The following is a 27,768-nucleotide window of genomic DNA, read 5'->3' as shown; positions in this document are numbered from 1 at the left end:
TGCATGGAGTCTGGATGATCTCTGCATGATTTAAGACATTGTAACTGTTGGGATTAAATGGTTATAAATGTGTAAGTTGTCTCAAAACTTTGTTTTTCAGGTCAGAGTTAAGGTCATCTATGTTCATCCATTTTTCATAGTTTAAAATGTTTGCTTCTTTTAAGTTTTTAACCTCAACTCTTATTTTCCCAGGGTTTTAATAGTTTTTATTTCTTTTCTTTTTAATGGCAATTTTTTTTAACTCTTTAGCTGACTGATCTATAATTAACTCTATTTTAGCAAAGGGATTTTTGTCTGGGAATTTCCCACCTTCTGACATGTATTAGGAGGTAGATAGCAAGATACCATATAAAACTGCTAAGCACTATATGGCAAAAAGGAAATGGAGGACAGGAAGCTCTGCAGAGGACAGGCTCATGGGACCCTGTAGCACAGTGGTTCTCAACTAGGGATCCAGGGCCCCCAGGGGGCTGCGAGCAAGTTTCAGGGGGTTCACCAAGCAGGGCCAGCATTACACTCACTGGGGCCCTTGGCAGAAAGCTGAAGCCCTGCTGCATGGGGCTGAAGCCAAGGGCTTGGACTTGAAGCCGAAGCCTGAACAACTAAGCTTTGCGGGGGTCCCTGTGGCATGGGGCCCCAGGCAATTGCCCTGCTTGCTACTCCCTAGCGCTGGCCCTAGCTTGTATATGCAGAAAACCAGTTATTGTATCACAGCTCAGCCATGGACTTTTTATAGCATGTTGTGGAGGGAGGACTCAGAAACAAAAAAGTTGAGAGCCCCTGCTGTAACATGTAGGAGCCCTGCATGGCTTCTGGCTTCCAAGGCATCTCCCAGTCTTCCTCTACTCCCTGATTCTATGTTTTCATTCCTGCTCAAAACCTGACCTTAAATTCCATAAATCCCTTTGTAGTCCTTAATAGGACAGCAGAAAATATGGGGCTGCTGAGTACTGAGGCTCATAGCAGATCTTGCAGACTTTACAAAGAGTGGATGATCTTGCTTTTATTCTGGTGTTTTGTATGTTGAATGCACTTTCAGTGGACAACAGAGGGTGTACCATTTTTGGAAGAGGGTTTAATGAAATTCAAAGGCTTGTAATCACGAACATTGCAGGAACAGAGTATGAGAGTGTAGTGTTAATGGTGCGTACAATTTTTAATGAATCAGTCTCTAAGTATAATTAACGAAAAAGATTAATGCTCTTATCCTAGGTGCTGCAAATTATTTGCATTGCATTTTTATGTTGATGGTTAATAAAGCAATAGAAGGGAGGGCAAGAAAAACGTTGAGTATGGCTATAATTCTTCTGTGGCTTAATTGAATACAGGTATGAATTCAGAAATTCTACTATGGATTTCACTGTTGCCCAGTTAGATTTTCCTATTAAAGGAATAATATTCATGGCTATGCATGTAATTTTATTAGAAATGTTTTCTTAGGAGGCCTTCTGTAAAGAAAGGATTGAAAATAGAAACTGACTTATTTTTTAGACTTTTAAAAATTATTATAATGGGTGCATGGTAGAACCTAGTATATTAAAGGTTGGAAAATGGTTGTCTTTCCGACCCTTTGTTTTTACCTGTTGATAAACTTAGATCTGGTCACACTATTTTGCTGGAATTCTTCATGCACTGAACATTCTTTTCTTGGAAAGTTTGAACAAAATTTCATCTGCTATTTTTGGAGACTGAGGGTTAAAAGTATTGTTTTTCTCTCCACCTCCTTCACTGCAGCTTTAATTTTAAACATTCATTGAGGAACTGAAATGTGACTATTGTGAAACACAAGCATTTGCTCCTTTTTTCCTCTTTAATTAAAAACACATAATATCAATGTTTAAAATCAAAAGGACTCTGAAAATTCAGAAGTTAAGATACTAATAGTAGCACAGGCTCAGAAGAACTGCAGATTTCTATTATTAATTTCCAGTGTTTCTCTGTTTTAAATGTATGTCAGTATATTACTGTAGGTCATAAAGTATATAGCATAAAGTATAAAAGTATAATGCAGCTACATTAAAACTGCCTTTGGAAACATTTTTTAGTTTGACTTTGATTTCAACTGTGCAGCCCTGTCATAGCTTCCTACTCAGATTTGAACCTTAGCATTCATAAAATGAGAAGCTAGCATGAAACCTCCAAGCTTAATTACCAGCTTGGATCTGATATCGCTGCCACCAGCCAACATTTCCAGTGTTTGGCTCACTCTGGTCTCCCCAAAACCTTCCCTGAGGAACCCCCACGTCTCAGATGCCCTGAGTCTACAACAAAGGGAAATAACCTCCCCCCTTGCCTCCTCTTTACCCCCTCCCAGGCTTCCCCTGGAAGATACAGCTTCAAGTCTTTAAAACACCAGCACTGAGAGATTAAGTATCTCTCTCCTCCCCCCTCCTTCTTCCCCTGAGGCTATTCAGATTCAAACCTAGTCAAGCTAACACCGAGATTTCCCCCTCCCTTCGTTCCTTAGCCTTAACCAGAGAAAAACTCAAACAGGTTTTAAAAAGAAAGAAAAAAAAGACATAAAAATATTCTCTGTATCCAGGTGACAATAATACAGGGCCAATTGCTTAAAAGAAAAATGAATAAACAGCCTTATTCAAAAAGAGATACAATTTAAACATTCCAGCAACTACACACATGTAAATACAAAAACAATAAAAGCCTATTGTCTTATACCTGTACTTACAACTGGGAAACAGAAGATTAGAAGCTTGAAGATAGAAAGATCCCTCCCATAGCTGAGAGCCAGACTAAAGACACAGACCCAAACATTCCCTCCCATAGCTTTGAAAAATCTGATTTCCTGATTGGTCCTCTGGTCAGGTGTTTGGTTCCCTTTGTTAACCTTTTACAGGTGAAAGAAACATTAACCCTTAGCTATCTGTTTATGATAAGCCCTAATGATCGCACCACACCTTTGGGGAAGCAGGGGGAGGTAGGATTTGGCTGGCTGGCTGAATAAAGGAAATAGTGCTTTATGGTTGGGGAGGGGAGAGAAAGAGGCAAAGTGCTGCAAATGGGGATAAGGAGCAACACGGACTTATCCCCTGGAATCCAGGTGGGTGGAAGAGTTTACAAGGGGCAGCTTGTGCAGTGAAGCCTCCTTTCACACAGAGCAGGCTGAGGCAGCACCCACCATCTCCCCTTTAGGTGGTGAAATACCAGGTTTGGTCAAGACCTTCTGTGAGTATTACACTAGCCGCCTCTTTTTAGGGGAGCTGGGAAGGAATTTTTCCCTTCTGATCAGATGGCCTAGGTGGAGTTGGGGTTTTTCACCTTCCCCACAGTGGGTTCAGGGAGGGCTTTGTTCATGCGTGGCATGAAGGGAGGTAGGCTATATGTCACAACTCATTATAAAAGTGGGGTGGATGTTCAGTGAAGGTACTCAACAGGGAAGGGACTTGGTAAAGAACTTAAAAAGATGTTGATTAAAGGAATGGAACAGGATAGTGGGGGAGGGCATGAGATTCCTATGATTGGCACAGTAGGAAGCCAGCCCCCTTTCTTATAGCCCACCTTAACCCTCCTATGAGAGAGGGCAGATGATAAGGTCCCAGCAATGAGATGGCTGCGGGACCTGAATGGAAAAGTTGGGGGAGACTGGCGGAAGTCCCCTGAGAAGTCATTGAACATGAGGGTTACTTTTATCTGCTGGGTAGTCCCAGACATCTAATAATAAAGTTGTGACCTGATTAAAACCATTTGTAATGTCTCCTGTCCTTGTTTCGGTATAGCTGGCCAATGTTACATCAGCATAGTCAGTACATTCATAACCTGAGGTGGGTCAAAACCAAAATCTCAAGTCTGAGAGTTTATATTCACACCTCTGGCTCTGAACTCTCCTGTACAATTTAGGGTCTGGATTGGGTTCAAGACACTGAAGGGGCTTGCTTTTAGCATGTGTTTTGTATGTGTGCCAGGATGGTAGGACTCACAAGGAACATCAACTGATCCCACAGGATTTCTGTCACTTTCTGCCAAAATCTCCTGGGAGCAGCTCACGAAACTTCAATGGAGTCAAACCTGCTTTGCCTCAAGCATAATCTCTGCACCCAAAGCCTAAACATAATCTGGTTCTAAAACACCTTGTGCTCAGAGTATCTCCAGCAAGTTTACACAGTTAATTGTGGTATCTATAGTTATAAGTGAATATTTTAATAATGCAGTACTCTTCCCCCTGCTTTTAGTTTTATCCCTTTTTGCTCTCTATTTGTAGCACATCCTACCTTGCATTAATGTTTACAACCCCTGCTAGTACTGCCTACGATAGTAGGGACATAACCCCAGTACCAGTAAATGATTTGTGTTCTTCTATAATGTAGAGCAGGGATCGGCAACCGTTGGCCCGTGGCCCACCAGGGTAAGTACCCTGGTAGGCCAAGACCTGCTGTGTCCACAGGTTCGGCTGATAGTGGCTCCCACTGGCTGTGGTTAACTGTGGATGTGCTGCGGGAAGCGGCGGCCAGCACATCCCTCAGCCTGCGCCGCCTCCCGCTGCCCCCATTGGCCTGGAGCGGCAAACCGCAGCTAGTGGGAGCTGCAATCAGCCAAATCTGTGGAGGCAGCACGTAAACAAACTGGCCCAGACCGCTAGAGTGCTTACCCTGGCGGGCCGCAGCCCAAAAGTTGCCGATCCCTGGTTTATAATCTCCTTGATTAATAGGTTAGCCAGACAGCACAAGGCTACAGAAACTCATAAAAAGTCTGGAGGAAAATGTGATTTAATTGCTTGTCAGAGTAGATGCAATAAAAATCCACTATATATGCAGCATTATAATATACGCTAAACTTGAAATTTGCAGGAAAAAACTTGAAAACACACTGTCCACTCAGCTCAAAGGCAGATAAGATATGGTAGCTGGATTTTTGAAAGTGTCGCTTGTTTGTTTGTTCAGTTTATTCCAATAGTGCTGTAATTAACTTTATCAGTAAATATGTCAGAAGGAGTACTAAGGCACATTAGTTTTGACTTAGATGAACTTGAAAGGTTGGTTCAAGCTATTGTATACATAAAGGTTCCAAATCTCATAACATAAAAAGATGTATTTAAATTAATTGTTGGATTATATAATGCATCACATTAATTTTTTATTCAGTGGATTGATTTTTTTTATTAATACTAGTGGGCTCTTTCAGGCATATGTTTTTCTCTGAAAATTAAGTAGTAGCATTAACTGAGATTACTACTTATTCCTGCACCGTATTGGATTCTTCTGCTGTTTCAGATGGTAAGACTTTTAAATAGAATTTCATTTAATAAAATAAACTTGCACTGTTGGGAAGACTCTCAAAGCCCTGTTCTGTTTGCTGTCACAGAACTCTAGAAATTGTGGTAAATCTGTAAATGGGGTGAGATCTACTTTGGAAAAAAAATCTTTATTTTGTAGTTTAAGCTCACATTATTTATCCAGTTTGAGTCAGAAGGATCCAATCTAGAAAATATGACACAGGGAAACTAGAGGATGAAAGGAAATATTGTTTAAAGTACACGTAAAAATCATGACTTAGAACACATGCTATTGCTGAGAGGGAATAGTAGGCAGATGACTTATTCTGGAGATTTTTGTTTAAAATATATTATTATTAAAGTAAAAAAATGTAGCATGAAATGAAGATGAAACGTTGTATACTTGGAAGATAAGGGCAACTGGAAGAAAAGAAAATGTATAATTAAACATATGCATTTCTGAAGGCTTGAAATGAAAATCTGTTCATTGTTCAAAAAAAAAAATCCCATTTCTACAAGGATGCTGTGTATGAATGGGAGACTCTCAAAGATGTCAGAAATGTGTACGTTATGTTGGGGCTAGTAGTATTCTGATATCCTGAAACTAATTTTTCCATATTGGAGAATAAATCTATTCACTGATCACATATTCTAGAACTAGAATTGCACAAATAGTAGAAAAGGCTTGCCTTTTTTAGTTACAAGGAACTGTTTTAGAAGTATAGGTCTTCTGCTACTGAAGAATAATTTTGCTCTAAAGTAGCTAGATTAAATAGTTTATTTTCAGATTCATAAAAGACATGTTATCTGAAGCTCTTAGAATGCTTTTACAAAATGCACATTGTAAACTGCCTGCAGATCCTGTTTTGGGAGGTGTGGGTGATAAGACAATAGTCACCCATTGACCACTGTTAATACTGGCAGATACAAGAGGGAAAGTGAAAGGCTATAGATTTCCAATCACTTGAGTAATGCAACTGATTCTAGGACAATTTGTTAAATACTTCCATCAGCAATATGTGCCCAAACCTATGGTTAGAAGAGCTGAAAGAGAAGATTTATTTTACAGGAACTCAGACAGCAATTTAACAACAAATTATCCAGATTGGGTGGTTTTCTACCTAAGATATGTAAATGATTGTAAATGATTATGGTCTTTGTACCTGCAAGGTTATTTGCAGTCTTGTACCTGCAACCCAACCAAGATGGAAAGTAGAGATGGGTGAAAAACAGTTTTTGATGAAAAAGCAGATTCAATGACACCTGAACATGTTGTGAATTCAAATGTGTTTAATCAAATTGTTTAAATAAAAAAAACCCTAAAAATTAAAATGTTTTGTTTTAGCATTTTCAAATTTTTGATTCTTTGATTCAAAATGACTTTGTTTTAAAACTGCCTTAATTCTATATATAAAACTCAGTCAAAATGTGTTGTCTTGGGTTGAATGAAATGTTTTGACCTGATTTTTTTTTTTTGACTCTTCCAAATTGTTAGTTAACCAGAAAATCCATTATTTCCACAATTCTAGTGGAAAGGCTTATAGTGGTGATATGCCTCAGGCCTTCTTTATTGTGCAAATATATAGTGCAAATATTTTTAAAACATTGATACATTAACTAAGAAGCAATGCTCATGAACTCATTCAATTTTGTGTGATGTTGCTGACTTTAAAGCTGCAAGGCATATTATTTTTCTGACTGAACAAAACAAAATTTTAAGTTAATACATTAAAAACAATGAAAAATGAGACTGTAATTACGAAGCCTTTCTAGTGAAGGTGTCAGCAGGAACAATCATTAGCAGACCATAATGTTTTCAAGAAGTGGACTGTTGACAGCTATTTTTAATACTCTAAGGGTTGCTGACCTGCTCAGATCATCCGTAGAGCACGAATGTACCCCGCTTGGAAGAGGCGGGGGATGGGGGTCAGATGCCTTTTTGGCACTGTTTCCAGCACTCCTCTGGAGTTATGTTAGAATGTGGATCCATGTGGAGGGAGGTAACAAGTGCTGGGTGAAAATAGACAGGTCCAGAGGGTTAGGAGATCATAATCTAATTGCATATCATCGCTCGCCGCCCTTCATATTTTGAGATAATCTTTTATGGGGATGTGAGGAAGCCCTGGAAGTGGTATGTTGTGCCAGCCAGACCCCAAAGCTGGTGTGGAGGCATGGGTGCCCCAGGTCTCCTTTGTACCCCAGGCCTCCTGTGTACCCTATATGTTTTGTGGACCTATTCTATGTAACAGTGCGGGTGTCTAAAACTGACTCTCTTGTTTTGAAGGAAATATATTAGGACAACCTCCCCAGAAACTTGTTCCTTCCTGTGTGTTTTGCCATAGGACAAGACATTTAGGACCTGTTATTTGTAAAATTAGGGATTGTGTTTGTTTGTTTATTTTTGGTGGTAGATGTCTTGTAAATGATCCCATTTGGTCCTATTTGTGTTCACTTTACAATCAACTCTAGATTTTGGTTGAAGGCATTTCTGTTAGCCACTAGGTGTTCTCACCAATATCTGGTTCACAAATAAATAATATGTATGAAAAGTAACTTGTATCAGAACTTGCAAAGTCCAATGCTGAAATGTGTTGTTTCTTGTTGCTTGGGAAATAACTAAATTAATAACTATTAGAAGATGAGTTCCATTGTAATTCTGCTGTAGAAGCTCCCAAAACAGAACATTCAGATTTTGGTTTTGGAGGCTAAATACTGTTTGTAGACAAGTTATTAGTAACATTTATTTTAGATATTAAAAAGCAAAAGTCAATGACCATTATCTTCTTTATACCAAACAGTAGAGAAGAAAGTGCGTGGTGGTAAACCTCCTGACTCCCTAGTGAGGCATTTCATGTTGTCTTCCCACCTTAGTCATAAACTTCCAGTGGGATCAGAATGTGAAATGCTTAACAGTTGGGGCCCAGATGTTCCCATATAGCCATCTAAATGAGGGCCAGATTTTCAAAAGTACTAAAGCTGGTTGAAAAAAGAAAATTTGTCATAATGAAAAACTTCAGCATTTGTGTTTTGGTCTGAGTGTGAATGAAGCCTCAAGAATCTTTAAAATTGCCCACAAAAAGGAATTTCCAAAAAATCTAGGCACCAAGGCGAGTTGTGGGTTTCTGCCTTCCTAGTTTGCATTGGAAGGTTTAACAGAATTGACACGTTCCCATGGAATGTTTAGATTCTATCAAATCAGCATTTTCCAACTGGAAAAACTGTTCTATCAGAAAATCTTTGACTGGGTTTTCAACTACTTAGCATCCAGGAGTTCTCATTGTGTCAGATACAGCCAGGGTTTCAACAGGACTCAGCACCCAATGTGCTGTATTGAAAATCTGGCTATTTTTCTTCATACCTAAATGGGAGCTGTGCCCAACTGAAAACCTGGACCATAATGTTCCTAGTTGTTTCCTCACCAGTAAACTGGATATATCTACAGTACATGGGTTGTATGACATAAAGTGTTTATGTATTAATAGTGTTAATATCATAATGAGTGACATACTAAAATACTGTTTCCTTTTAAAAAATATACTAAGTGAGCAGGCTGAGGATAAGAAATGTACCTAAGGAGTTAAATACATTCTTTATTTTGTTTTCTAGTGAACAAACACAAACCATGGATAGAAACATCCTATCACGGAGTCATTACTGAAAACAATGATACTGTCATTTTGGATCCTCCTCTTGTTGCTTTGGATAAGGATGCTCCTGTTCCCTTTGCAGGTAGGAAAATACACAAACAATGTAATTTGTATTTGCTGAATGCATAATAACTTACTAGAGAACAGCTGCAAGCAGTTTGTGTGCAGCACAATGATAGTATCATCTAAGTGATACTAATACCATCAAAGGTTCGATTGTCTGTCTATCGGATTTGGGTATTGGGCCCATAGACCTTGAAATGAGATGTTTCAGAATGAATGTGTCTGCTAATTTGTTGTGGAGGCAGGAGAGATTATACATGGTGCATTGTAGTAAGCTTGTGCTGTCGACTTTTATTTTTTTTAATGAAAACATGGGGAGATATGTAAGGAAACCTGATTTCACAATATTAATTACCATTCTGTTTGCCTAAACGAATCCTATATAACTAAGCTATTTTACTGGTAGGTAGTTAAAAAACAGCTGTGGAATAAACTATGTAAGTAGTAGTCAAACACACTTGCATACTCTGTGATGATGCTAGTACTTCATAACAGTCAGAGCCAAGACAGGAAATTTAATCGAGATTTCTGATAAGATTACTTTATGGTAGATGTATGCAATATTGAGGATTTTTCCCATATAAAGTCTTTTTTTCCCCATACACTTAGTCTGTCACATTGTGAGCTACTTGAGCAGAAAAATAACAGATAAGCTCCTTGAAGTGCAAAAGAGCTAAAGTGGTTGTTGCATTTAAAAAAATAAAAAACTTGCAAAAAGATGGAAGCATAATAAAAAATAATGGTGATGTAGAGATCATGAAAAGAATGCATGCATTGTATATGAGATTGAGATGTTTTCCAGTGTTTCAGCCTGGGTGCATATGGGCAAGCATTATCCTGAAGTATAGGTCTATGTTCACTTAAATAACAGCTCTCAATCACTGGCTTCCGTTATGACAGTACTTGAGTCACAACAAACCATTTCTCCTCATGATTGTGCTGTTATGCTACTTTATGCTCTGCTCCTGCAAAATGAGGATTCTCCAATATTTTCAGTGTGTGAACCTCATTTTAATAGAGAGATTGTCTTGTGGACCAGCACCCTTCTCATCCACAATTGCAGATATTACCTCCTGTCCCTTAAGCAACCATATAGCAATTGGCAATTACAGGAACAGAAGTATAAAAATGTAGTCCATCTGAGCTGTCTTTGTTTTCAGCTGCTACATGATATTAGAGAGATCCAGTACCACCTGACCAGCCAGACCTCCATAGATTTCCAGCATGTGGTTCCTGGGACACAGATGGGGAACCAGTGCTTGCAAAGTGATTCATGTGGATGGACTCTTATGGTAACATGGATCTCTTTGCAGAATTAGGAATTAGTTTGCTTCTTTGAGACGGCCTCTGCTTGGGAGATACTCACTGTTATAAGACTCAGGAAATTTGTCCTACAAAGATGCTTTTAGGACTAGTTCCCTGTGATTGAAGTGCCAAATTTTTTGGTCACAAGAATGTTTTGTTCTAAACAAGCAACTTATATTTTTAAGTATTTGTCAACGACTCCTTAAAAACCAGAAAAATATACCCTATGTGATTAACAGTTATTTGTGTGTGGTGTGTTTGAGCATCACTCATTTTGTATGGTATTACCTTCCTCTGCAAAATTAGATATCTTTTCACGGATGTGCAATTAATTCTTCTAGTCATACATTAAAAGTGACAATACAGTCCAATGTGCAGCTGCATTAATTAAAAAACACCTTTCACCATCTACTTGTACAGTTATTTGAAACAAGATAGCAATATTAGTCACACATACTGTTCTCATTCATATGTTAACACCTTGCTGACTGATATTTAGTTTAATTCCTTGCTCAAAACTCCATAATGCTCATGGTTGGTTTGGTTTTATAAGGGAACAATCAATGTGCATTTCTTAATTATAATATTTTTCCCTTGCCATTTATGACTGTCCTCTGGAAGACTGGATTTGAAATCTTTCTCTGTCACACAGACAGACTTATTTGTTTTGATAAAGTTGCTCATGAGTCCTGGGTGTTTACATTGATTTTAAAAAATGTATTTAATGTATTCATTCATTTCATTTATTTGTCTTATTTCATTTTGTATCCCTTGCATGTACTATAATTGATGTGTTATGTAAGAGGCGAACACGAGGAAAACAATATGCAGGTTTTTGCGCCAATACCTTCACAGTTTCACTTTTAAGTTCATGCCAAGTTCATATTGTATAATATTTGGTGCTAGTTCAAACAGCCTTGTAAGAGATATGCTTTCTAGTCTATCCAAAACTCTAAGGTCCTTATTGAGCCGTACTCTTCATTTCCTTTTATTTTCAAAGAATAAGAGCCTAGATTCCATAGAAGTTTGAATAACCAAAATATTTAATTCCCTGTATCAGTTGCCTAGCATTCACTTTGTCTCCAATCCCAATACAAAAAGCTGGTTCTGTATATCATGACAGAGAAATTACCTTACGCTTATCTAGAAAATTTCTGCTTTAATTTCCCAGAAGTTTGTTTGATTTATTTGCCCATCTTGTGAGACTGTAGGCTGGTGGCAGGGCATTTCCAATAGTTAATGGAATTGATTCTAGAGTTCCTGTCTAAAACTTCTAAACTGTCTAAAACTTTTTCCTCAAAACATTGGCTAAACAGAGGTTAAATCATCTGATCTTCATAGCATGTTACACATGCTGTTGGCCTACCTGTGAGAGGAAGATGAATGGGGAGTTTGATATTGTATCATTTTGAATTTTTTTTATAATTTGCATTTTGTACAAGAGTGTAGAGTGAGTTTTGGATGGTGCAAATTGAAAGTATACAGTAAGCAAATACTACTGAGCACTATACTGAAGTTTTTAGAATATTATCCATCACTATCCCTACATACTGCTCCTGTCCAGTGTTTTACACTGTACAGATATTAATACTAAGTTTTAATTGTATATATTTGTTCATTTGCCCTTGCCTTTTTCTCCAGTTATTTGGAGAAGCCTCTTACCTACAGTTGCTACATCTCAGATCTATTTTCAATTACATCACGCTCCTTTTTTATTGATTTAGTTGTGAGCCAACTGTGTGCTAATCTGAGTGCAAAATACTTCTAACTCTTCCACTGATGTAAATAAATAAGTCAGATCTATCCTGGTATTGATCCTGGTGGCTGTCCACTGCTTACTTACCAACAAATTGTTGCCATTCACAAATCAGGCCTGTATCCGCCTAAATAGCTTGCCTCATTTCTTACAATTACCTTTATAGATTTATTGTGTTTATGTGGGTATATCAAAAGATTTCCTGAAGTCGTTAAATTATGTTTATGGCTTTTTAAAAAGATGTGTTAGGTATGGAATTTCCCATTTGTGAATTTATTCTTCTGTCTTCAATCATATCAGAGCTTTTGAGGTCCTACATTCCATTCCAGTGTCTTTCCCTATTGCTGCAGCCCACTTGTAGATGTTTATAGTTTTCTGGGATCTTTTCTTCAAAAGCTCTAAGATAATATAGTCCAGACTCAGGAAAGCATCCCTATTCAGGAGATTGACTCTGTGCTGCACTTAGGTATCCTAGATGTATTACTAAAATTAAACATGTGCTTAAGTGCTTTCCTGAATCGGGGCCATAGCTGTTGCATAGCTTTCTCATAGTTCATTCTAGTGCATCAGTTTTCAAATAGCTTTTAAGAGCTAAGCATTTATTCTTTTAAAAGTGTGCGTGCAGATATGCATTTATATATGAATATGTGTATGTATATATAGGGTGCATGGATGGATGGATGCTAGTTTTGGGTACATCTTTCTTGCTTTTCAGAATTTTGGCTGGCATAAATCCCATGCAACTCTAGTTACTTTTATACTTAAAAAACAAAACACCTTCCCCCAACATTGTTTCAATGAACTAGTTAAAATATCAGAGACAACAACATAGTTACCTAGTTGACTGTTACGTGGGCTGTGTAAGTGTTACGGTGTCCTTCACTACTCATTTTCTTGTTTTTAAGTATTTGGGTTTCCTCAGAGGTTTTCATACCTGTCCCATCAAACTGGTTTAGGAAGCAAAGCCCTTTTTGCTTTGGGAATTTTTCCATTTTTGCTTTCTACAGTTTTCAGAGTTTCTTCTATGTATGTAAATAGGCCAGATTCTCACTCCTTTCTCCAACCCCTTTGCACTGGCCACCTGAGAATTTCCCTGGTGGGGGAGGAGGTCTCAGCTGGCATCAGGTTGAAGCCAGCTCCTATTCCAATCCCCCACTTCTGACACACCTCAGTGGACAAGGTGCAGATCATGGTAGGGTGGGGTGGGAACATATCTTTGCCAGTTTTCACTAGGGTGTGATCCTTTGGGAAACATACGCAGGCAATGGAAGTTAGAGCAGCCTTTATGAGTACACTTACACTGGAGCTCACTGACACTAGGTGAAAGCAGATTCAGAGATTAGAGCAAGTCCAGTGGTGCTTATTGGCTATAAATATGCCAGATTCAGCTGAGGCAGAAATCTTCAGTGCAGGTGAAGTGTAGGGCTGTCACACAGCCCGTGGAATGGAGGATTGGGTGGAGAAAGGGGTGTCTATAGCACTGAGCACTATGGGGATTATTGTCTGCTTGAGGATGCAGAGGAGCACAGATCAGTATAAATTAGATCAGCTCTGACTTATACAGAGACACATTGGTCCCTGCAGCCAAAAACTGGGTGGCACAAAGTGGCTTGAAGCATTGCTGTTCCTCCATCCGCTCTGAGCTAAGCTTTCTGTGGGGCACAGCAAAAAACTTGTCTTCTGCTTCTTCTCTGCAGCAAAGCACACAGAGCTAAGCTATTGATACATTAGCTATTTAATTTGAGATTAGTGCTATGAAGACCAATTTTCTATCGGTTGGTTATAAATATCTGGGTATAGAGTTCTGTCCATATTCAGACTTTCTAGCTTCTTAAACATCAGCAGTGGCATAGTGTTTATTTCCTTCAGGATTTCTGCCTCCTTTCTTGGGAACTTTAATGTTGTTCCTGGCATCTGTTTCTTTTTCTCTTTTGAGAACAATGAGGTGAACGTTTAATTCATGACGTTAACTCCTTCTATTGATACATAAATCACATGCATTTCAGAGTCTGTCTTATGGTGTGGTCACAAGTAAATATGTTTGCAGAATTCTGAAAATCTCTCCTTTATTTCAACATCGGGTGGGGGTAAAAGCTGGTGCTTAGAAGCGACGTTACTAAGGTGGGCCTCTGGGATGGCATGGGGGTAGATCATGGGTACTATTCAGAGTTGCCAATTCTCATGATTTTTATCACAAGTCTTGCAATATTTGGGTGTTTTCTTAAAGCCCCAAATCCCATGTGAGAATATTGGCTTTTTATTTTTACAGAATGAACATTTCTGGCCCTCATGATTATGGGGGGAAAAGCTTGAAAATGTGACTACAAAAGGCTCAGGTGCAAGAAGGAAAATTAAGATTCCAAATGTATTATTTTTAAAAAAATCTCAAGATGATTTTAAGTCAAATCATATGATTTTTGGAACCCAACTCATATTTTTTGCATGCTTGTGGCTGGTGATACTATACCCTACAGACACAGACTGAGCGTGCTCCTAACTGTGCATGGAAGTTTCTAGAATAACTGTGTGTCTCAGGCACAACCAAGCTCTTAAACATTAACTTCCGTGGTGCTCTGGTTAAACCTGGTGTGATTTCTTTCTCTATACAGCATGCATTGTGCTAATGTTGTCACACCATCTTTGAATCTATATGGAGACATGAACTGTCATCTCAGGGTAGGTTATTGTCTGCTGTCCCCCCAGCTTGGTTAATGTTTTCTTTCTTAAAAATTTTACCTTCTCCCTTCTCCCCCCCCCCCACAAAATTACTATAATGACATGCCTTCAGAGGAAACCATTGAGTTGAAAAAGGGATTCTTCCCCAAAAGCCACATAGTTCTAAATTAGAGTTGCATTGGCCTGAAGATTGGCAGTAGAACACAGTCAGCTGTTGCATACAAGATACATGATGAGGGATGACCTCAGGGATCAGGTTTTCTAGCAAGAAGGTTAGTCATAGCACAGAATCACTCTGGCCGCAGATAGAGAGCTCAACTGAATCAATATGACAGTAACTTATCTAGATATTTTAAAAAAAAAAACCCCTACAAAACTGTGCAATATTTTTGAGAGGGTGTTGTTTGTTTTGTTACTTTGGGAAGTAAGGGGAGGAGGCCTTATTTTATCCTTATAGTTTGGCTGCATTTTTCAGCAGAATTTACTGCTGAGCATCATGTCTCCACCAAAGAGAGTGCTGGAATGTTGTTCTGAGGAGCTTGGCTGTCTGTGGTGTTTCTTGTTATTGCAGAACTGAAGAAGAAAAAAAATAACGTTTAGACCAGGATAGTGGAGAATGTTCTTCTTTTTCCTTGAAGCATTCAGAACATAGAGTTTGATTCACTACTACGTTTTTCTGCTGGTGGACTTCCACTAAACTCAGTGATGTTACACTGAGGTAAAACTGGAGGAATGCTGCAGTGAATCAGGGCTGTTAACTCTGAAATTTTTCTGGCCTTATGAAAAGTTTTGTAGGTCACCTGTTTAAAAATGATCATTTTGGTTCTCAGATGGTTGCCCTCTTGGCACCCACACACATACGTGCTCCATGTGTGCACCTCTTCACCTAAGTAGTATTATTTAGTTCACTGCTTGCAAATCAGACTTCCTTTGCAAATGAAATCCTAATCTCCAACTGACTTTACCGTCTTACCTGGACCTTAAAAAGGAAAGGTAGAGAATTAAATAAAAATGTTATGGTTGTTTGATCGTTTACATACACTTTCACCGTCTCAAGCAAATCACTGACGTTTTCATCGTTAATAGGAGAATTCTTATTCCCAAGTGTACTCTGACAAATCTAGCTATAGTAGTCCACTTGACCCAGAGCTTGAACACAAAACTCCATTTTTCTGTAGGACTCTTCTGAGCTGTTTGCAGACTTTCAAAAAGTGAAGCATTCCTGGTAGTGATGGTTCATCAACTGGTAAACAGAGCTCAGCAGTAACAGAGCACAATTATTATTTTTTAATTCTTAACATAAAAAATGTGGATATTATTCTTCAAATTAAGACTGACTAATCTCCTTTTTACCTTCCACTGGCAGTAAGGCATAAAACATGCTATCAGATTTATGGTGCTCAGAATATATTGGTTTTAAATATTTTAACCTTATAGTAAAGCATGACCAAAATTTTGAACCTTAAATTAAGCCTTGAAGGTGTTTGTAACAAATCATCTGCTAACTAGCTTTTATTTGAGAAGTTTTTAGGATAGCATAATTGGTTAAGGCATTTAGGGCATGTCTACACTTGCCATTTAAAGTGCAAAAAGTCTCTTTTCACGCAAAAATCGTGAGAGCATCTATACTTGCCAGTGAATTTTTGCGGTGAAACTCAGAAATTTCACCGCAAACAGAAAACCACCTCCATGAGAGGTGTACAGTTCTTACTGGTGATACTTTTATGGTGATGTGCAAGTGAAGACATGTTTTCCTGTTTACATAGCCTTTAGCCCCTGGAGGATATCTCACAGTGCCTAGGTGATCACTCTGTCCAACTGAGCAAACGGTCCCCTGCTTGGAGCAATGCTGAGCTACTGGAGCTGATCAGTGCCTGGGGAAAGGAGGCTGTGCAGGGACCCAGGATGTCCCATGATCATCCCCTCAGTCCCCCAAGGCCTATCCTCAAAATGGAGAGAGCTGCACTGTGGGATAGCTGCCCTCAGTGCGCTGCTCTCATCAGCGATGGAAGTGTTGCAAATGTGAACACGATGTGACGCCTGTGGAAGTAAGTGAGAACACAAACCAGTGCTTTTCTTTCACTGGTTCCCTATCACCAGTGAAACTGACAGCGCAAAAAACTCTGCAAGTGTAGACATAGTCTCAATGTAGCCCTTAAATGGGGAACATAGCCCATGGAGAATAAAAGTACCCTGAAAATTTGGCAGTAGCACAATCAGCTGCAGAAGATACAGGATTAGGAATGACCTTAAGGCTACTGTTTCTCATACAGTAAGGTTACGCATGATAGGAGATGCTTAGGCTCCAGATACAGAAAAATCCATCGATCGCTCTCTTATAGTGACCTCTGTTGGCTAGCTCATGAATCTCAAACAAGTCTCTCCTTGTCTGCTGAATTTAACTGTCTTTTTAGTTGCCATGGCACTAGTCAAAAATAGGGTATTTTAATAACTTTGCTTTTAAGTCTAAAAGGTTCAACCCACTCAGATTGTTCTCACAAACCTTTTAATTGTTACTCAGTGGTCTGTGCCTAAAGTAGGACTTGAGTGGTCATGAAGGAATTTAAACTTACATGCCTAGATCCTGTGCTGTGAAAATAAGTGTGAGTGCTTTTACCTTAAAATGCCAAATTATTTGAAGTAAGGAAGTTAATAGGTTGGTGATTGATTTAAAGGTTATTGTCTACCTTTATTCATGATATGAAGGAACTTTTTGGATGTTATGCAATCAGCCTTGTACATTAACTTTCACTCAAAGGAATAATAGGTTAGAAATTGTATTTATTTAAAAAGCAAATGTCTTGATGTTATTAATAATAGCTTAGATAATTAAAACTGCAAATATTTTTAAAAAAAATGTTTTTTCACTGTTTGCTCTTCTTGGATAATAACAAGATGCCACAAGTTAGTCACTTTCTGGTTCTTGTGCACCAACATATTGCTACAGGTTTTGGGTTGCAAAATATGGTGGAATTAAACATTCCCCGTGAAAACTTTTCAATTTAAAAATAAAATTTTAAATATGTTCTTATTAATATCAAGTTTCATGAAAACTTGTTTTAGCAAAACCCAAATGTTGTATCTAAGCTGTGTGACAGTGTCCCCCTCTAATTTAATCTGTAATGATATCTCCTGTTTACAAAATGTTGCTAAATGAATACAACTGCTTGTATAATGAAGTGCAATGAATAGGAATGAAATGTTCGTGTGCTTTTAGTATTATAAGAAAAAAGGAATGAGTAAATTCATTAGTGTGAGGTTCAGCTATGTGTATAATTGGTTAAAATATTCAGTGAGTTGTATAACATTCAGCTTAAAAAACCCCTCTAATAAAATATCGTTTCACGTATACATTTGCGCCTATATTATTCTTTTACACTTTTTAAAAACAAAAGTGTTACTATGTGAAGTTGAAATTTGAGTTAGTTTTTTATAAATAAAATTTTTATACGGGAAACTAATATATAATACTTGCTAGTACTAAGCTGCAAACGAAGACCGAAACAGGATTTGGAAGTCTAATTTGCAATGCTTTTTTTGCCTTTGATCATGGCATTTGTGATCTTGTCATCATGGAATCTCTGGGCAATCTTGTCGTGAAATTTGTGAGCTGTTCAGAAGCCATGAAACAGTAAAATGGGAATTGATCCATGCATGGACCAGAGCCATACATCTCTGTTGGTAACACACTTAAGAGTTGTTACGCTCCATTTGTGGCTCAAGAGTCTGCATTATGTCGGCTCTTGTGCAGCTTCATTGAAAATGGGGAGTTGTCTGGCTATACCGAAAGAAGAACAGGAGACATTTGACATGGGTTTAATCAGGCCACAACTTTATAATTAGATGTCTGGGACTATTCAGTAGATAAGTGTATAGTGCAGGTAACCCATGTTTTTTCCATAATTACCCAGAGCTCTTACCAGCTCCCCCTCTTTGTTCAGCCAGGTCCCTCCAGCAAATGTATTGCCAGGACCTTTCCACCCACCCTCCTCATAGGAGGCTTAAGGTGGGCTTAAAGAATGGGGGGTTGGCTCCCTGCTGTACCAGTTATAGGAGTCCCCCACCATCCCTTGTTAACTTCTTTAACAAACACCTCTTTTTAAGTCTTTTTCCAAGCCATTTATCCAGTCACTGTATGCCTTTCCTCTGGAGTACCTGCACTGGACATCCGCCCTACACTTAAATAATGAGTTTGCGACATATGGCCTACCACCGATCATGCCATGCTTGAACAGAGTCCTTCCTGAACCCGCTATGGGAAAGGTGTAAAAAAAAACAAAAAAACACAACTGCACCCAAGCCAATATGGTGGTAAGGGAAAAAATTCCTTGTCAGTCTCCCTAAAAATGCTCACAGCAGGTCTTGACCAAACCTAGTATTGTACCACATAAAGGGGAGGGAGGGTGCATCCCACTTCAGACTGCTCCGTGTAAAAGGCTTCAGCCCCAGGGCTTCCTCTTTTAACCCTGCATTCCTAGAGGATAAGTCAGTGACCATTCTGACCTTTTTGCAGCAGTTTTCATCTAAGCCATAAAGCACTATTCCCTTCGTTTGGGCAGCCAGCCAAACATCCCTCCCCCCGATTAAAGGTGCAGGGCAGTCAACCTTGCCATGTGGATGCTACTGAATTTGCTCAATAATCTAAATTTCTTCAGTGAGGGTAAATGGAATGCTGGGAATCAACAATAGTGTATTATAGTTATTTGAACAAAAGAATCCTATAGTAATCATGCATTTGTACAACCAAGATTCCCATAACTGGAGATAGAGAGATGAACCTAAGAAAATAAGGAGTCATCACTTGTTCGTTTTTTTTCTTTAAGGCTGTATGCTTGCTCACACAGAAGAAGGTTAACATTTTTAATTTTACTGTGTTTTTGTTTGTTCGAGATTTGATATTAGGTTTGATATCCATGCGGTTCCCTTTAGTGCTCATTGAGAGTGAAGGTGAATTTGATTTTGACCTGTAAAGCTGGGAATCAGTCCAGTAACAAGCTATTCCTGCTAAATGAGTCAACACTTAAGCTACAGACTTTCCAAGGTCAGTTTTGAAGCACTACTATTTGTTCTCAATTTATAAGTATTTATGAAATTTTTTGAAAATCAAGTGAAAACTATCAACAAATGGATATTTTCAGAGAATACTAATCTTGTACAGTAAATTCTAACAAGCTTGTTAAAATAATTTAGGCTTGGACGTGGTCCTACTAACGAAAACACAAGATCTATTTAGGGGCAGTAGGCAATTAGGCAATTTTAAAAGATTTTAAATCTTGACTCAAATGTGTTAAACTCTCAGAGATAATGGAATTTTAGTAATTTCCATACACTGCGCATGTTATGTCCTTTTGCAAGGACATAGATGAAAAAAAAGATACCATACAACAGGATAAGCCAATTATGATATCCTGTTCATGTTGGAAAAATAATTTTCTCATTATGAACAAAGTAACTGTATCTGAATTTGTACTTGAAATATCAAACTTAATTTCAGTGAATTGCCTGTATTACAATATTTCTTTGCAGTAAAACACCTTAATTGTCCTCGCCATGTCCACAAAAGTAATTTACCTAATTGAGGTGTACGTTAAAGGCAGAACAAAATTGCCCTGGAAAGCAAGGAGACATTTTACAGTGATTGTTTAAGATAGGGAGTGGCCTATTGGAAGGCATTCTTCGTGTAAGGTTTAGATACTGATTCTACAAGGAGAGAGGGGCAAAAATAGAAATGATAATTGGTAAGAATACACCTCTACCCCGATATAACGTGACCCGATATAACACAAATTCTGACAACGCAGTAAAGCAGTGCTCCGGGGAGGCGGGGGCTGTGCACTCCAGCGGATCAAAGTAAGTTCTATATAACGTGGTTTCACCGATAATGTGGTCAGATTTTTTGGCTAATAATAAGTAATAAAAGAAACTCTGCAGTCAGATTTCTTGGTGATCATTGAAAAACACAATATCAGTTGTGGCTTGATTGCTTCAGAGCATAGGAGGTACACCTAAGCAGAATGAAATGTAGCTCTCTGCTGGTCGATCTAAGTGTGTTCTGATATTTCAGTGATTTCAAGTGAATAATAAACAGATGGTAGAGGACACAAGTCTAAAGGAGAGCCAGCAGCAAAGTTGGGGAGGGAGGTTTGGTTCTCTCCAGCATGAGGATCACCCATCAATCCGACTCATCCTCTTTGCAGTGAAGAAGCAAGCTAAATCACTCAAGTACTTGTAGTTCTACACTGCATTCCTACGGTTCCCCCTTCCCTCTCCCCTTCCCAGAAAGGGAGCAGACATGTTCTGCCACAATTGACACCACTGACTGGAAAAGAATCCTAGAGCATCTGAGCGCAAAGAACCATGGGATATGCTAGGCTAAGCAGGTACTCAGACCCAGATGCCAGTGTAGACATAGTTTTACTCTCAGCACTTGAGCAATGTAGTGGGAAAGCTGGCTAAAATGGAGGGGGTTCTCAGAGATGGGTGGATAGGTGGTGAACTTTAGGATCAGACTAGCCCATGCAAAACTCCAACCATCTCCTTGAATTTTCATCTGTATCTCTGAATGATTGATAGCTTGATCATTTCCTCAGCACACAGACTTCTCTCGGTGTCTGTGCTCCTTTTTAGCTGTGTTCTTCAGTGGGGAACAATGACTTTGAAAATGACTTGTAATAACATGCAGTATTAGTAACAGCATGAGATCTGAAATTTTCACTAGTTATGAGTTCATTTGCAACAAAATTGACACTTTTCGGAAGAGTCCTGTTCAGTTTGCTTTAAAAAATAAAATTAATAAGACAATTGTGACAGGAAAATGTCATTTTTAATGTATTCTACTGACAAGAGGAGTATTCAGGTTAACTCAAATCAGTTTAGATAAATGTAATTTGTCTCAAATGGTTTCTGAGCATGAAAGCCATTTTTAAAATAAAGCATTAATGGGTCACTGAGTTACGTTTTCTTGATGATTTTTGGCAAGAGATATCGTCTGTACCTGTTAATGAGCAAAGATTTCATTCATTAGTCAGGAACCTCAGCCTCTCCTCCCATCCCACCCTCTTCCCTGTATTCTTTTTCCCTGACCCCTCATATCTTCAGAGGCGTCATTCTTCTGGGCTGGAATATGTTCTCTCAATAACATGTTAAAGCCATCACCTCCTTTGTTACAGACTAACAATGATACTTTAAAAATATGCACACTCCTGTATCTCCCATAAATATACTATCTGTGGGAGGGGTTGGGGTAGGGAAGAAAGCCTGGTTGAATAGCTAGGACACTGGACAGGGAGTCAAGAAACCTGGATTCTCTTTCAGTTCCGCCACTAACTTCTTGTGTGATCTTGTTAAGCCATTTTTTCTCCATCCCTCTACTTTGATTCCCATCCTTTGTCTGTCTTGTCTGTTTACATTTGGGACAGGAGCGGTATGGGAATCTGGTTGCAGTTAATATAATACACATAAGAAATAATGTCATGACCATTTTTTGCTTCCTTAATCTTTTAATTGTGCTGATTCTTTGTCTTTACAATTCAAGAAGTAACTGTGGTCTTGGCATTCAATCACAAGTACAAAGAAACAGACATGTTTTGGTTTTCTTGCTAGAAATATGGCACAGAGGCATAGGTAACATTGTCATTGATTTAAGGCTGTAATGGTTCGTGGTCATTGTAGATTTAATCTCAAAGTAAATTTACTGTTTGCAGGGAAAACATAATACCCCTGTGGGGGAAAAAAGTTCAAACTTTCCACCCGTTTTTTCCATTCCTCGCACATCATGCACAGAAAGATGTCTGAATGATGTGGATGTTATTGATGTCACTGAGGTACAGGTGAGAGTACAAAGATGTCTGGGAGTAGAGTTTTACAGCAGTAGGTCTGACTCTGAAGCTCATACCACTGAGAACAGCAAGAGGAAAAGAGAAGCGAAAACAGGCATTTACAACAATAAGTTGCTGTTTGCTCAGGGGAAACTGGGAAGGTAGATTCTCTTCTAAATTTTTGTGTTTTTTCCTTCTCTGTTTGATGAAGCTAGGCCTTAGTCTTCATGGCAGGATCCTTGTTTTAGCTGCTTGAGGGGGAACTGAACTTTTCAGATACAGCAGAAGACAGAAAACCCTCAAGATCTTGGAAGAAAGAGAAAGGTCAGATTCCTTTTTTCCCTAAATTATTGAGCCCTAGTTTTCCACTGTCTGGCATTTTTGCATTTCACTGTCTGGTGAATGCACAAGTGGATGTAAAATGCTACCATTCTGTAGTTTTTATACTCACTTTACAATAATCATTTTTGCAGAATTGTACAGGTACAAGATACAAAGCCATGGAAAATTAGGCTGTTGAATTGTATTCACCTCTCCCTTTTTGAATGACTTTGCCCCCACAGTGCAGGCAGTTCTGGCTACTCTGCTTGCCCCAGACTCAATGTGCTTTTGTGATCAAGCCTGCCAGAATTATTTAATACTTTGTGGAATATATCAAAGCAGAATCTCTGGGTCAAAATGGGAGTTTAACTCAATGGGGCTACTTGGTTAAATAAGGAGATCAGATTGTCCCTGTGTTGGATATTATTTACCCCAAATGTTGGGGTTTTCCCTACATAGAAATTAATAGCATTTCTTGTGCATAGAATGATGCCTTTAGATGCTAGATTCAGCAGTGAATTTTGGAACTTGCCAGCTAAGCTACCGAAGGAAAAGTAGGTGTGGTGATTTACTTGATTTACCTGAAAATGCAACTGGCTTGGGATATATGAACCTGGACAGGAGGCTGTGAAAATAACATGGTCACATGGAAATAGCAGAAAACGCTAATGGGGAAAGGCACAGTAATGTTTCTTGGGGAATGATCAGGGGATGGATGATTAGCAAATAGGGCAACTTTTTATTTTTTAAAAAAATGTAAAATGTGTTTATTATTACATATAACAAAGAAATGGGGGGAAATAGAGTAAGTCTAATATCCAATAAGTCTATTGCTTTTTGAACTGGCTTAGCATTAATCTTGAGAGAATATTATTTGTCTATTTAAAAAAAACTTAAAATTTTTATGCAAACCATTCTTTTCTGTTTTCCAACAGTATCCATATTGAATTTACATAGAAATAGAGATTTACCACAAATATTAATTATGAATATCAATTCCTAAAGTCAACTATTTTACTTTTATGTGGCTGCAGAGACATAAAATGAGGAAGTGCAATCTGGACAGTTAGGAGCGAACTGGTTCTTTTAGTTAACTCTTCTTGGCAACATGTCCAAATTTGTGTTGAGTGAACACCTTGGCAGTAGTTCAGAGGCAGATTTTATAGTCTTGTATAGCTACTCTGTGGTGACTGTAATCACATAATAGTCATGAAAGGCCAGATGTCCCTTGTGAACCTTGATGGTATATATAAATTTATTTGCTGTTCTTTCAGTATTTTTGAAAGAATGTATTAAATAGTAGTATGACAATATTTTATTGTTTATAAAAACTCCAGCTGTCTGTTTTCATAGAATATCTTGATATCCACAATTTTTGCACTTATTAATTAATTTAGTTAAATTAATTAAATTCCAATATTTTTAAATGAACAGCTTGATGCTATTTTGTCAGGAACCCATTTTTGGGGGGGGGAGGGGGGACTTATTTTCCTGTTTTTAATTTTGCTGAGAAAACTGTTGGAAGAATGGGTTTGAAGGAAATTGATTTGGATTTCAAACTTGCTATATTGTTTGACAGAATGCACGTGTATATTTCAGATTAATTGCTATTTGTCCACATTTACCTTTAATTCTGAGTGTTCTCTTTAAGCTTAAAGAATTTACTGAAAAATAAAATGGGATCGGTGCTTTGATCTCTGTACTGCAATATGCTGTCTCTAGCTTTTCTTCATTCATTTGATCTGCAGAGATGACAGGGAAAATAGAGACAAGAGGACAAATGTAAAAAACACTTTGTCAGTCTCCTTTCTAGAGCTCTGAGTATGGATTTGCTGCTTTTCCCCCTCTTGTAATTAAATAAAATAAGCTCTTCAGTTTCAGTCAGAAGAGCTAGTGTTGTTTATATCAGCTGTATTACTGCTATTTTTCAAGAAAACACATCGATGAACTATTTGCTCCTTATATTTCGTCAGCTTTTTAAAAAAATCTTATTCTTATTTTATATAACTTATCTCAAAGGAAAATAACAATTCAAACCAGAACACTGATTTGGAGAACTGAAAGCCTATGAATTAGAAAACAGTGCTACTATAACTTGCATTAAACAGTGTTTCAGGCTGAAATTGCTTGCCAATGTTAGAATGAAAATTAACTGAGGAATTTGTCAGCCAGAAACTGGACCAGTGTCTCTCTCCTGGTTCACATATTTTTGTATTCATGGTTTGGCCAGTTCTCTTAAAAATTTGCTATCTATTGCCGACTCCCATAAGCTGCTGTCATGAAGCCAATAAATTGTCATATCACATTGTGTGATCCATAAGAAAGAGTATCGTCTGTCACTTTGTATAAATAAATTAACATTCAAAATGAGGACTTGCATATAGTTGTGTATCATTTGTTTGACTGCTGCCATTAATACTCTAAAACCTAATTTTTGTTGTTACCATTCATTTGCCATAACCTGTAATATGTGAATACTTAATTTTCTGAATGACTTCTAATAATACATGTGATTAGATTAGCTAAGATTTAATTTTACTGTATTATTATTATAGATAGTGCCTAAATATAAAACAATGTTGGTGATTGTGATGGGTTCCCACCAAGGTGCCACTTGTAACTGGGGTACCACTGAGCCCCCCTGCCCCCAGCCCTTTAAACTGTGTTGCTGAGGCAAACCCGCTAAGCCCTCCCTCAGGTTTCAGACTGCATGCTTAACCAGCACACATACAGTCAGGGACACACCCAGATGCAGCTTCACACACACATGCTGAGATCAGCTCTGCACGGGAAGGCTCAGCTAAGGCACCGCCCAGTTACTAAGGCATGCACCTCCCTCTGGAGTGTAAAGCCAAAATTATACCATCTTGCACTGCACAGCGAATTGTACAGCTAAGCTCATAAAATTCGCCCTATCCCTCAATGGGAAGAGAGATTTGCAATAGCTTCAACCTCTCCAGTTATGATTTCCAGACACACTGATTTTAGACAGAACAAAAACAAGTTTATTAACTACAAAAGGATACATCTTAAATGATTATACGTGATAGCAAACAGATCAAAGCCGATTACCTAGTAAATAAATAAAACTGCAAACTGAGCTTAACACACTAGACAGGTAGGATATAAATTAGCAAATTCTTACCTTGAGTAATAAATAGGCTGGCAGATTCTTAAGGCACAAGTTGCCTTGGCTTTCCCAGGTTTTCATACACAGGCTTAAAATCCCTCTAGCTGTGGACCATCACTTCCTGAAGTTTAGTCCTTACCCCTCGGGTGTTTTCATGTGTGGCATTGTAGGGAGAGTGAAATACCATCATGGTGTCATTGTCTCCCTTTTATATCTTCTTCCCACTTGCTGGAAAGCTCTTTTGCTGTGACCTAGGTCAAACAGTTCCCTTTGGTAGTGGTATCTCCGAGAGGTTTCTATTCTACACAGTTGTTGGAGTAATCCTTGTGATTGTGTGTATTTCCTCATTAAGCCATTAACATCATTTAGCCTGTTTACTGTTGTACCTGAAAGGCTGCTTGTGGGTGTTTTCAACCTCACAACATGTTTCAGTAACACATAGATAGCCAAACTTTATAACTTCACATACTATGATAGTACGTAAAATCCAACAAGTTATCATTGTCTAGCAGATCAAGACTTTTAGAATGATACTTCACAAGGCATACTTTGTACAAAATGTATCCTAATTGCATGAAAGTGGTGAATATTGGGGTGCCAGAGTATCATGGTGATCATAGCAAAAATTGCAAACTTTGCCTTCTTGAATAGTAATGACAACTTCACTGCATTTGAAGACTGCTGAAATACTCCCCCTTTTCTTGCTTTCATGACAAAGTAATACTGCCTGCGCTTTTAGAAGAGAACTATATCAACTATCATTTTAATAATAATAATTATATTGCAATAGCACACAAACACCTCAGTCAGGACAAGGACCTTGTTGGCTGCTATGGGCTATCAATTCAGAAATGCCATCTAAAATTTCACTTGCATTGTTACGCTAACATTCATTTTGCATTCTCAGTGAGTTTCTGTGGGTATATCATGTATATAAGCTTTGCAAACAGATATCAAGAATGAAGCTTTGCAAATAGATACGTAGAATGGAAAGTCTCAGATGTACATCTTTAAGAGTGAAATGTGAAGTTCGGTAGGCTTCTATACTGACATGTCACATTAGCAGGTATGTGGGCGCTGCAGAGAGCTAACTCATTGGGGATCATGCAGAAAATTTAAAGGGAGGCCTTAGTAGAGGGGGCTAATGTCTGCAAATTAAAGGCCTGGAGGAAAAAAATCCGAGTAGCCAAGGCTTGGCAGAAGGTTAGGCTGGGTTTGACTTAGTCTAGCTTCTTAATGCTGGTTTATCTGGTTAATAAATTCAGACTGCAGAAATAGCGATTTTTAATAATAAAATGTACGTAGCTCTTGTTTGGAACTGAGTAAGGATTCCACCAACTAATAATTTTTTTATTGTTAATGTTATGTTTATATGTAGTACCCTTTATCCTGAAAGACCCCAAAGAACTTTGCATATAAAGAACAAATACAAAAAGTATTTAAATAATTTTACCCTCACTAAACTGCTATCACTTCCAGCCCACAACAGCACTGCACAACAGTTGGACTTTGGATAAGGCTATGGGACAGGAAGTGAAGAGTACATAAACAAATTGAAACCAAAAGGGAAAGTTTTAGGTATTTGGAATTTGGTCAGGATTATGTCATAGATTCATTGCTTGCAACAAATTGTCAGAAATTCGCTTTCCCATCTCATTTGAAAAAAATCCTGAATCTTCTCAAGAGCTGCAATGTGATATGTCTAATGATAGTGACCATGTGCTTCTGTTCCTCAGCCGCCATCTTGGAGGAAAATGCCTTTTCTCAAGATTTATTGAATAGGAAAGTGTAAGAATTCTTTCATAAATTGGCAATGTCTCATCCTG

At 38.3% G+C, this 27,768-nt stretch overlaps 1 protein-coding gene across 1 annotated transcript in view; it reads left to right on the top strand.

Moving 5' to 3' along the window:
- The window catches only part of CLSTN2 (calsyntenin 2), a 693,642-nt gene that overhangs the window by 304,559 nt on the left and 361,315 nt on the right, over nt 1-27,768 (top strand). The window contains exon 2 of the mRNA XM_032797107.2: nt 8,834-8,956. Coding sequence (XP_032652998.1) covers nt 8,834-8,956 — 123 coding nt within the window. The remainder of the gene's footprint in view (nt 1-8,833; nt 8,957-27,768) is intronic.

Source organism: Chelonoidis abingdonii, chromosome 8 (genome assembly GCF_003597395.2).
Source record: "Chelonoidis abingdonii isolate Lonesome George chromosome 8, CheloAbing_2.0, whole genome shotgun sequence".
Taxonomy (NCBI): Eukaryota; Metazoa; Chordata; order Testudines; family Testudinidae; genus Chelonoidis; species Chelonoidis abingdonii.
This window is presented reverse-complemented; position numbering and strand designations above follow the sequence as displayed.